Genomic DNA, 13,384 nt, shown 5'->3' with positions numbered 1-13,384 from the left:
ACATGGTCCCACGAAAGTTGGAAGTTTGATAAGGTTAATGTTGTCTCCTAGCAGTTTGAGAGCTTGTTTCAACCATTGTACTATATGCCATTTTTTTGGAATTTTGAAGTTTAGGGATGGAATGCAATGAAACTAAGGGATGAAAGTGCAACCCTATTTTTTTGGATCTTGAGAATTTTGAAAATGGACAAATGGAACCTATGTTTTTTATTTTTTTTGACAAATTGGATTAAGGAATCACAAGATGAAATCCTAAATAATGACAATGTATCTATGTTTTTGTTGTTTTTGACAAATTGGATCAAAGAATGACAAGATGAAATCCTAAAGAATGGCAATGCATCTATGTTGTTGTTGTTTTTGACAAATTGGATCAAGGAATGACAAGATTAAATCCTAAAGAATGACAATGAAACTTTGGACTTGGACTTGGGAACAACCTAATTTTGAAGATAATACAAAATGGAGATAATGATTTGACCGTATGCCTTATGAGAATGAAGACTATGCAAGCAATATAAATGGGATTATGAGGACTCTGCAAGGACTTACGCAAATATTATTACGACTATGAAAGGACTTATGCAAAGATTATGCAAGGACATATCTGAAGATTATGATGACGTATATGGGGAATCTATAAGAACTATGCAAGACTATGCAATAACTTTATGTGAGGATTACGACGATTGTATGATGATTATATGAAAAGATTATGAGGATTCTAATGTGATAGAAATGAGGACTAAAATGCAAAGACTGATGCAAAACATAAGGACTCTAGGAAAACCTATGGCCACAAGTATGTAAGGTGCTTCTGCTTTGAAAATTCTGGACCTTGTTGTATTGTTGAATTTTCAAGATGGACTTTTTTTGAGTAACTCTATTTGTAGGACAAGTATTTTTTCAATTCTGAGACCACTGTTTGAAGATAAGTATAGCTGGATGAGTTGTGTTCCAACAAACTTTGATTTTCAAGTTGATTTTTAAAATCATGCATATGTATTTGAAAATGGAAGAATTTGAATTAGAAGAAGTTTGAATTTGAAGAATTAACGAAATTAAATGAAATTAGAATTTGGGGAATTGGATTTTGAAATTGAAGAATGAATTAGTTAATTAAATAATTTAAAGAAACTATTCAACTAGTAGAAATTGAATTTAATCAAATAATAAAGATTATTTAATTAAATGTATTAAATCACAATTAATAAAATAATAAATATCTGATTAATATTTAGAAAAGGGTTAAGTGATTAAATTGATTTGGATTGAATAGAAATTGAGTAATTAGGATGATGATGAATAAATATGAAGAATTGGAAGAATGAGATTAATTAACTTAATCAAATAATTAAAGAATTATTTAATGAACTAGATGAATAATTAGTACATGATCAATGAGACATTTTTAGGTGTCTACAGTTTCCATGACTTTGCATCTCCAGAACTTCCATCTCCATGAACTTTGCTATCCAGTTCGGCTCTGGATTCACCACCACATTTGTCCAATTTAGAAGGAAATTTAGATTCCTCATTGCTTTCTCCATATAGTCCTAATATTTCGGTTCATCATCCAGAAGAATGATTGGCAGTTTTTGGATATCCTCTCCCTTTTTGTCAAAAACCTTGAGAAGAGGAATCCAAATATTCTCATAATTCCTCAGAATATCTTCCATGTTGCCTAGGAATTGAGATTTGAAAATAGCCTTGATGAAATTCCTATCCATTTCCTTGCTTTGCCTTTTGTCCAACGCTAACGCCAAAAACATTGATGATATGTCCGTGTTAACTCGATATCTATGATTTGCCATTATGAAATCCCCACCCAGAACTGATTTGATCACATAGACTACTAAAGGATGCTCATATCTTAGAATGGAACTCAACCTTTTATTTGTGATCCTCCCTAGAAAAACCATTTTCCTTTTCCTGGCAGTCAGATGGAATGGGGTCTCCATCAAACTGATAAATACAATCTATGAAGAGATCTTTATATTTAGAAATATCTCACCTTCTCGAAACTTCGTCACCTTTCCCAATCCCCTCCTAGATTTGATTAGTCTCCAAGTCTGGCTTAAACTCCCATTATTTTGCATTACTTGGAAATGCAATTCTATCCACCCATAATTTTCCATTAGTAGTTGGTTGATCGCTTCCCAAGGAGCCACTTCATTAGGTGGGTGTTTTGGATAAAATTTTATCTTTATTTGACTAAATTAGCTCCACTTCTTTCTTCCTTTGAAAATATTTTCCATTTAATGCTTTAGCCATTTTTTCCCTTAGACATATTGCTTCCTTATAATTGCCCTCCCGTAATTGAAAGCACTTCAACCCTCTTAACTTGGAGTCCCATCTCATTTAATGATATGCCTCAATTTTAAATTCCTCATTTCCAAGTTTAACAATCAACTCAATAATTACCATATTTAAATTAAAATCCATTCCTTCTACTAATCAAGAGAAATAGGGATGGAGAACATTTACTGATGAGTTAACCCTTTGTACATAGTTTTAATTATTATTGCTAACATTTTTTGCTAGCCTGTCCGCTTCAGAATTTCCTTCCCTATATATGTGAGTAGCTCTAAAATAATAAATAAACAACAATAGAGTTTTTATTTGCATTTAAATCTATTTCTGGTTATTCACACAAGATTCCAGATGATACTATGGTTATTTACTCATTGCAGGGATCTTTGATGTTGTGGTTGTGAAGAGGATCATATATATGCCATCTAAGGCGTTGATGTGTGTAGGAAAGGGCTTGACCAAAAGTTCTTGGGAACTTATGGTAAGTTTACAAGACAACATGGAAATTTTTTTTCTCCCATTCAAGTTCAATAGATGTACGAATTTTCCTCTCTCATGATGTATCTTACGTAGCTACGAAACTCTTGATTTAGTTTCAGTTGTGGTTTAATAACTACTTTTTGTTTAAAGATAACAAGTGTGGTCCCCTGGTAATTCTTGTAGACATAAAAAATATATATACACATATATATAACTTAAAATTTATTGGTCCACATCATCTTCAAAAAATTATCAATTCACTTGATATGAGTGATGAAATTAAAAATTTAGTTTAAAATGGTAAGTAGAATATTTCATTTAAGCAACAAAGTAAAACACACTATTGTTGTATCACTCTTTGTGTGATAAATATTATCATGATGAGTTTTCCATAAAAAAAATAAAAAAGTTGAGTATGAATATAATAACACATGGGACTATATGTATTTATAATTAAAAACCCTTTTTTTGCAGAAGATAAAAGGTAGGTTTTGAAAGGACCCCAAACCTTATAAGAAACTAATAAAAAGTATAACTACGATGACTACCATAGAACAAACAACCCATGGGCTAGAAGCAACCCACAACACTCACATGATCACAATTGATGAAGGGAAAGAACAGCAAAAGATCAACTAACTCGAGGTGGTTTGAAACTAAACCAATCCAAAGAGCTCTAGGAACTCATAATTATATCTCCCCTAAAAGAATGATGCATTTATCATTCCTTTAAGTGATGATAGTAATTTATTTATATATTATCTATAACCAAGTACTCTCAACATACATGGAGCATCTAATACATCACTAATAATGTGACTATTGAACAAACACTCAATTGATTCAGAACTTGGAAACCTCAATAATGTTTTGAAAAGATGGTAATTTGAAGATGGTGTAGCTTTTGAAACCCGCTTTGGTAAGAATTTGTTTAAATTGCATCTCTGTTCGCTCCTTTCCACCAGTACTCAATAGCATCATTTCCATATCAAATGCCAGTCCCACTCCCCTTAGAAGATTTTCTTTGTTATCTTCATCTTTTTTTCCTTCAGCAATAAGGGCATCAACGATTATAACTTTTCCATTTTCTGGTATAGCCTCATAGCACCTTCTCAACACTCTTACACAATCATCATCACTCCAATCATGCAAAACTGACTGCAATAAAATTTTCAATTCAATTTAAGTTACTCTTTAAAATTTTAAAGTTGGCGCAAATATAACCTAAGATTATATACCTTGATAAAGATTGCATTAGCTGATGGAATATGCTCAAACATATCGCCACTCACATGTTGTACTCCTACAATGTTAAAAACCAACCCATATTAGCTTACAATCAGATGTTGAACTCCTATAATTTAAAAGAAAAACACCATATTAGCTTACTATCATTTTGATGCACAAAATATTATATTAATAAACAATAATTATTCATAATTATATGTACTAATCAGTAAACTGATGGCATCATTGTGAACCCAATCTTTTTCTTTTAAACGAAACTAAACAGACCTAAGACTAATTAAGCCTCCCCCAACATCGACCAAAGAATCAATCTTCTTAAATCCCTCCTCATAAATCTTGACAACACTAGACATGACAGCACGAGTGTCACAGGACATGGCCTCGTTCAATGTCTTGTTGGCTTCAGGATTGTTTGCAACGTAGTCCCAATAACTCATACCAAAAGCCTTACTGAAGGCGCTGCTGCCTTCTAACACAGACTCATGCAGATGCAGCCATCCCTGGAGGCTACTATGATTGTTGAATGCCAACAACCAAGGAACATAGTTTTGCACGGATACACCTCCTTTTCTTGTTTCCTTAACAAGTAATCCAGAAACGCCTGTGAGGCCATATCTAGTTTGCCTGAAAACCTCCTGGTGTGGGATCTCAATAAACACTTCCTGGGAGGCTAGAAATCTCAGAAGACGAAACAGATATTCTATGGGAGGGGGGCTTTCTTCTTTGGTGGACTCTGAAATATGAGCAGCAATTTCTTCTACGGTAAGAGAGCCTGAAGCCTCAGCAATTATGTCCGGAATATTCAGCAAAACAGCAGCTCTCACAGCCATGGGCTTAGCTGAGCCGAGCATTATGTCATATAGTTTTAGCTTATCCATTTGGGCTTCTTGTTCAGAAACCTGGGGAATTGCAACTGTAAGTGGAGGAGCCATTGAGAAGCAAGCAGAAGTTCACAATGTATGGATTGAATCAAAATGCAATGTGCTTCACAAATGAGAATGAGAACAACTATTTATAATTACTTTCAACCTGTAACTTCAGTTATCATAATTGCAGTTAGAATTTGAAAAATATGGGGAAGCTATCTAAATAAAGTAAACCCTCAAACAATTTGCCTACTCATCTTGACTGTCTCTCGAAAAATCTGTTGACGAAATATAAAATCAATTTGTAAATGTCATGAATCAAGCACGCTTTTCCAGATCTGTTCGCCTATTCAAAGAATCCATAGTTGAAGCATGAATCGAGCATGTCCTTTTAAATCTGTTCGCCGGTTCAACTAGGCAAAGGGAAAACGTGGTGAAACATTGGTACAACATCTTTTCTCATTTCTTATTTCACTAAATTTACTCATAATATAATGTCTTTTTCTATTAATTTTCAATTCAAAGGGAGAATGGAATTCCAAACTTTGGTACAACATCTTTTCTCATTTCTTATTTCACTAAATTTACTCATAATATAATGTCTTTTTCTATTAATTTTCAATCAACAAATATTTATTCCAGTTCTTAATCAATCTTAATTTTATAAGTTGTAATAACCACATCAACTATTTACAACAATTCGAGGAAATCATAGAGTCTAATATTTAACCATTTGAATTCAACAACATCATTATAACATTAACCATATAATATAGAAAAATAGATAATAATATCACATTTAAATAGTTTATGGAAATGTGGTTTCCTTAACTATAACATACATGCTTTCATCATGTTGCGTTGAGGAGAAGAGAAATAATGTATAATAATACAAACCATTCACCATCATGCTCCATTATGCATCATAGTCAATCGAAGTCATTAAATTTATTACCAATAGTGAATATCCTTAAGATTTATAGTAATCACATGTAAACCTGTGACTTACACTCTATGTATTTGAATGAACCAAGAAACATTGTGTCGTGTTATTGCATATGATGACGTGTCTGTTTCAACTTCAACATTTTTTAATACATGCGTGGATATATATTTATCATTGGAATTGTTGACACTAATCAAAGTTACACAAATTGAAAGTTTATAGAATCTTGCATGAATAATTAATCAAGGTGGGGTATAGTTAGCAATTATTTATGCCAAAACTTGGTTCACATGCATTCCTATTAAAGAGTGAGATGCTTTTGGGGTTCTTTTGTTGGGATGAACTCCATTTATAAACCATTCCGCATCATTGTTGTTGGCATTGGTCATCTATAGAGGAAATTAGGAAATAATGGGAGAGGACCAAATGAGAATACAATGTATGGTATGTTAACCACGACCATATAGATTCTCCAATTACTTTTTATGATGAATTACCTCTAAATGAATTCGATGCATCAAATGTGGTTGACGTTGAAGTGTAGCAACTCTTTTCTTATCTCTACATGGGTTCTGTTGGGATGTATTTTGAATTTTTTTCTCTAAGAATGGTCTAGGGTTTAAGTTATTTTCATGTTCTAAGCCTAAAACCTTAAAAACTAAGTCCTAGCCCTGCTGCATTTTCTTTTTGTTCTTTTCAGGTGGTGACCTTTAGCAGTTGGTTTCCGGTGATTTAAGTTATCTTTTAAGCCTATTATGTCATTCCAGTGATCGACCCCTTGTGTTAGCTATCCTCTCCGACCCTTTCCTTTTGTAGCTTAATTTTCCCTCATCTTCAACCAAATCTACAGCTTGCATTTGTGTGCGGTTGCGTGATTAGATCAATTGGCCAGTTAATGCTAACTTCGCAAGCCCACCTTTCTACCTGGTACCTGGATCCCATTTGAACCGGTCACATCCCACATGGACTAAAAAGCTCTAGCCAGATCAGCGGTCGCGAACACGTAAACAAAGGTGGGTCCGATATCTTAGTGATATTTATTGGTCACTTCTTAGTGATCTGACCACCCAAATTTTTGCGCAACTCCGCTACTAATAGAAGTTGTATGTTGAGGTTAATTCCACAACCCCACCACTTACATGGGTAGTGGGACCTTCTTGAGCTTAATATGCCTATATGTGGACCAATGAGTAGATGACGCATGGATGTTAGGATGATATGATGAAAAGGTAGGCTCGGTAGGGTCGCATCCTTTGTAACATATGTAGCAAGCAACTTAAACAAGATCGGTGGACCGGATGATCGCGCGATTACACGATTGCCAAAAGGTGCACCTGGAAGTTAACTCTGCATATTTGCTTCAGAAGTGGCATATATGTCCCATGCAGGATTATGTCAGTTACCAAGAGAAAATGAAATATGAACACATGGATAGCCAAGCCATGTAATAAGAATGTGGGTCAAATTCTCCCCACTTTTAAGTGCAATAAAGGAAGATGATTTCATAGAAGATCAATGGCTAGGATCTCTATGTGATTGCACGATTGGGCAGGGATGCATGGCCAAGTTAGTTCCACAATTCCGTGAAGGCTTGAGAACTAAGGGCAAAATAAAAACATTAAAATTTCTTCTACATGTCTGCTTCTCATTTGTCGCCGACTGAACGAGAGTTTGTTGTTGGGGCCCCAACGTTCAAATATGAATTGCAACGACTCTCTCCTTCTATCACACTAGCCTACGTGCCCATAGTAAATGGGTCCAATTCGCCCGTTATGATCCACATATTTTGCCTATTTTATCACCGTTCCTTCTCTAATTCACACTCATAGTGCTATGTATATGCTCTGTTATTTTGTGCTTCTTTACTCTCGCAATTAGGGTTTCTAAAAAATGATTATTGTTTGCATTCTGCTGCATACCTTTTAGCCTTTAGGTTTTCTCTGCATAATCCTCAATTGTTTATAGCTGCCTAAGTGCTAAAGGTTTAAGCCTGAATTGAATTTCAAGAGCTTCTTGTTACTGTTTCATTCAGTCTGCACATAAACCCTAACCCTAGAAATGGCAGAGTCCTCTAGTTTCGAAAGATGAAATTCTTTGAGGAAATAATCATGCAACTTCCTGGATGAAAAAAGATTTAGAAGAGGTGTAAGCCAGGGTCTAGACAAGATGAATTTATTGTTGACAATTTTTCTAGAATTAGAGATGCATTGATTCTACCATGCGGTTTCAGCCTGTGGAGAAGAGGGTATAATAAGAAGAAATAGAGAGTCTTAGTATCAAATATATGGAATTGCAATTTAGCAAAGCTTGTAGTTCCAAATGTCCATTTAAACACTGAATTGATCACTGAAATTGCTTCAAATTACATGCTTGATACTAGAGAGATTGTGTCCAGTGAAGGGGAGAGGATGACAAAAATCACTAGAGATGTCATCAATGAAGTTTTAATGCTCAACCCTAACACATATTGGGCTATTGATCCACATGAGTTAGTTACAAAATACAAGAAAAATGAGCTCCTATATAGAAGAAAATTAACATCATTATGCCTCCACACATAAATGGGGATGATAAAAAGTTGACACCACAACAGACTGCCCCTTACAACACAAATTTATTTATCAATTCTTTATTGGATACATTCTATGCCTTATGTCAAGTATGTGTTGCAGATGCTAGGAAATTGATTCCAAATTTGATGCTGATGATTTTTATGGATATCCAAAGTAGGGATATCAATAGGCCTTTTGACTATGCTTCCTTAGTAGATGAGGATCTGCATAGTGCCCTATGTGATTTCAAAATTGGCAAATCAACAATTTTCAGGTATTACTTTCTCCTAATGCATATATTCTTGTATAAAGGCCTTAAGTTTTGACATCTCAGTTTGGAGATTGCAACCTTGGTTAGAGGAGAACAGCTCCCAGTTCAGGAATGGACCTACATTTGGGACTCACATATGAATTTGCCTACTCATCTTGACTGTCTCTCGAAAAATCTGTTGAAGAAACATAAAATGAATTTGTAACTATCACGAATCAAGCACGATTTTCCAGATCTGTTTGCCTATTTAAAGAATCCATAGTTGAACCATGAATCAAGCACATCCTTCCAAATCTGTTCGCCGGTTCAACTAGGCAAAGGGAAAACGTGGTGATACTGTAACCAAAGTCCGCAATTTTGTCACAACATCTTTTCTCAAAATTTGGTACAACATCTTTTCTCATATCTTATTTCACTAAATTTACTCCTATTATAATGTCTTTTTCTATTAATTTTCAATCAACAAATATTTATTCCAGTTTTTAATCAATCTTAATTTTATAAATTGTAATAACCACATCAACTATTTACAACAATTCTAGGAAATCATAATCTAATATTTAACCATTTGAATTCAACAACATCATTATAACATTAACCATATAATATCCAAAAATAGATAATAATATCACATTTAAATAGTTTATGAAAATGTAGTTTCCTTAACTATAACATATATGCGTTCATCATGTTGCGTTGAGGAGAAGAGAAATAATGAAGAATAACACAAACCATTAGTGAATATCCTTAATATTTATAGTAATCACATATAAACCTGTGACTTACACTCTATGTATTTGAATGAACCAACAAACATTGTGTCATGTTATTGCATATGATGGTGTGTCTATTTCAACTTCAGCATTTTTTAATACATGTGTGCATATATATTTATCATTGAAATTGTTGACACTAATCGAAGTTATACAAATTGGAAGTTTATAGAATCTTGCATGAATAATTAATCAAGGTGGGCTATAGTTAGCAATTATTTATACCAAAACTTGGTTCACATGCATTCCGATTAAAGAGTGAGATGCTTTTGGGGTTCTTTTGTTGGGATGAACTCCATTTATAAACCATTCCGCATCATTGTTGTTGGCATTGGTCATCTATAGAGGAAATTATGAAATAATGAGAGAGGATCAAATGAGAATACAATGTATGGTATATTAACCATGACCATATAGATTCTCCCAGTACTTTTTACGATGAATTGCCTCTAGATGAATCGGATGCATCAAATATAGTTGACGTTGAAGCGTAGTAACTCTTTTCTTATCTCTACATGGGTTCTGTTGGAATGTATTTTGAAATTTATTCTCTAAGAATGGTCTAGGGTTTAAGTTCTTTGCATATTTTAAGCCTAAAACCTTAAACACTAAGTCCTAACCCTGCTACATTTTCTTTTTGTTCTTTTCAGGTAGTGACCTTCAGCATCCAGTTTCCTATGATTTAAGTTATATTTTAAGCCTATTATGTCATTCCGGTGACCGACACCTTGTGTTATCTATCTTGTTTGACCCTTTCCTTTTGTTTCTTAATTTTCCTTCATCTTCAACCAAATCTACAACTTTCATTTATGTGCGGTTGCGTGATTAGGTCAATTGGCCAATTAATGCTAACTCCGCAACCCCACCTTCTTACCTGGTACCTGGGTGCCATTTGAACCGGTCACATCCCACATGGACTAAAAAGCTCAAGCCAGATCGGCGATCGTGGACATGTAAACAAAGGTGGGTTCGTTATCTCTGTTATATATATCGGTCACTTCTTAGTAATCTGACGACCCAGATTATCACGCAACTAAGATGAAGTGCTAAAAGCTACAAAAGAGCAATTCATTGCAATGACTCCAGAGATAGGAAAGGAGACTGTGAAAAGGAGTGGAGTACTCCTTCTGGAAGGATGGGATATTTCTTCTACTGTTGTCTTTGAGGAGTTAAGAAAGAGGCATGATATAGATTTAGAGTCAATGGATTAAGCACAAAGAGAGAAAGTACTTTCATGAGTACTATTTGATGATCACCTTGATTAGTTGGTTAGTTGGTGCCTTCATAGAGTTACAAGGAGGCTGAGAATGAGCTATGAGGTTGATCAGTTATTTGGAAGCCTGCTAGTCAAGAGAGTAGCTGATACATCCATCACAGAGGCAACAAACTTGAATCTAAATGTAGCAAAGTTACCTCATAAGGTGGCTATGAAGACAAAAGAAGAAGTCGCCATTCCGAGGGAAAATGTGACACCATTATAGGAACAACTATATGTAGGACCTACATACACACCTTCGGGCATAATAAATCATACATCTGATGAAGTCATAGGATTGATGAATGATACAGCCTAAAAAAGATTAGAGATAGTTAGTTTAAGCAATGAAAAGAATGTGTTAAAGGTGGATGCTTTGCAAATGGGGAGGAAAGTACAAATAGATATAGAAAAATCATTGTTGAAATAAAAAATCAATGAGATTTTGGACCGTGCAGACGTAGCATGGGATGAGCATAGATAATTGCTAATGCTTTCTAGGGAACATTTGAAGTGGCAACATTTCATGGCCTGCTCATTATCTCATATGAGAAAAAAAACTGCAGTGTTATAAATTTTACTGATTAAGCCTCTCCTAAGTTTCTTACATACCATGATGGAGGGCTTCAAGGCAAGACTTGAAATGATCAAGCAAGTTTTCACTGTCCATAAGATGTATACAAAGAGAATCAATAATGAACTCAGAGGCTTTCATTCCCTGGTTATAGAATGGAAAGATGACATCAAAATAAATCAGAATCATATGTTTCTTGATATCATTTCAGATGACTCCCAGCTCATTAACAAGTTAGGATCATACATGGATGCACTATCAAGGCTTGAGAGTGGAATGACTAGAATGGAGGTGATTAGATCAGAGATTGAAGACAAGAACTACCAGCAGCATCTCAAGGCTCTCTAGGACTTCAATCAATCTAGATTTGATGATTTCTAATCATTTCCTCCTCATTTTTCTTTTTCTTCTTTTACTAATTTTAAAATTTTGATCTTTCAAACTTTTAGTTTCCCACCTTTTTTGTTATCTTGTTATTTTATTTCTTCTTCTCAGTTAAAAGTATATTTGATGGTTTATTTATTGATTAAATCACCCATCTTTCTTCTTCTTCAAGATCTTTATAGCTATCTTGCTTATTTATTGCATATCTTTGGAAAGAGCTCATACACTGCTCTCTGTCAATATGTATTAAATAGGTTTGCAAGGTTATCACACTTTTCAATCTGATAAGGGAGCCCGAATGAAGAAAAGGAAGACTCCTGATCATTTTAGATCATATCCAACAACGACCACTTGTGCAGGAGCTGAAAAGAATATCTATCTTTATCAAAAAGCTGAAAAGTTTTTTGTCTGTTTCCTGTCAGTCGGTCACCTAATTTTTGATATTGTAAAAGGCCCAAAGATTTTTGCATCCTCAATTCTTCTATAAGAGGGTAGTCAAGGCCTTGTTTTTCTTCTTCTTCTTCCTCAAGAAAAAATAGATAATATTTTTAGTTCTCAGAGAAGCTTGTGTGTTTATCTTTTACCAACAGTGACAAATTTGCAGCAGTGTTCATATGTTCTATAGTACAATGCTATAATTTTGTGTCAGGTCCTACTTGTAGTAAACTTGCAAAGGATTATGTGCACTTATTCTATAGATATCAAACATCTTGAAATCCAATCCAATGGTTTCTAAGTTGTCTTTCTATACTTTTCATCCAGAATCTTATGTGAATTAATGAAATCAAGGGTTTTATGTTCATATATCATCACAGTATTGATGAGTTTGAGTATACTTTAGATTCTTCTAAAGTAGAAGACTAAATTTGATGATATTTATTCAAAAGGGTTCTATGTAGAGATAAAGTACAAGGATACAGTTGTGAAATTTATTTTATTCTATGACTGATATTAGGTAACAATCATATAAGGTAAAAGATGGTTCTTAATATGCATGTTTTATATTGTACTAATGATTCATCTAGTGTTTAGTCCAATGGACTAGGCACTGATCATAATATTGTATTACTAACTATGGTAAGGATAAAATATAATGAAATAGTTTAATACCTATTTTATTTTATTTAGATTTTTCTTTCAAGCATAATTAGTTCTCATTGTGATCAAAATTGTATAAGGATGACGGCCACATCCTATGAGGTTTAAAGATCACTAACTCACAAAATAGTTTGAGAACGCATCTATTGTGGCATCACATAAGCTGAGAGAATTTAAAAGATGCTGCTATAAAGGACACCTACCTAGGTTTAACAGAGCCTCAAGTATAGAGAGTGACTAGCTCCTTATCCCTAGTCATTGCTTTGCTAGTTGGCCCACTCATCCAAGATCTTGAAGATTGAAGTTCACCTCTCATAAAGGATCTGTTGGAGCAATCAGGTGGAAACACCAACAAGTTCTCCTGATAACTTTACTGAACTTGGCATGTTTGGTATGCATGAATTTGAAAATAACAACAATTGGCGTGCTTATAGCATCCGTCCTCTTATAGTTTTAATATTTGACTTCATAGATATAATTGATCAATGCACAAATTGCATGTGACAAGAAAAATATGAGTCTTGAACCAAGAAATTTATTAGTCAGGTAGCATGTTTCACTTGATATTATTATATCCCATTTTGCAAGAATGAAATGAAACATCTCCTTTATATGATACATACA

At 34.1% G+C, this 13,384-nt stretch overlaps 1 protein-coding gene across 1 annotated transcript; it reads right to left on the bottom strand.

Moving 5' to 3' along the window:
* Positions 1–3,636: 3,636 nt before the first annotated feature.
* On the bottom strand, positions 3,637–4,973 carry LOC131051045 ((R,S)-reticuline 7-O-methyltransferase-like). The gene is made up of 3 exons (XM_057985390.2): positions 4,316–4,973; positions 4,032–4,096; positions 3,637–3,951 (listed from the first exon to the last, which is right to left on the bottom strand). Exons 1-3 carry the CDS (start codon positions 4,971–4,973, stop codon positions 3,637–3,639), a joined length of 1,038 nt encoding a protein of 345 aa, XP_057841373.2.
* Between the last annotated feature and the right edge of the window lie 8,411 nt (positions 4,974–13,384).

This window comes from Cryptomeria japonica, chromosome 6 (assembly GCF_030272615.1).
Source record: "Cryptomeria japonica chromosome 6, Sugi_1.0, whole genome shotgun sequence".
NCBI classification, from domain to species: domain Eukaryota; kingdom Viridiplantae; phylum Streptophyta; class Pinopsida; order Cupressales; family Cupressaceae; genus Cryptomeria; species Cryptomeria japonica.
The sequence above is the reverse complement of the archived record's forward strand: the minus strand, read 5'-3'. Positions and strand labels throughout refer to the sequence as shown.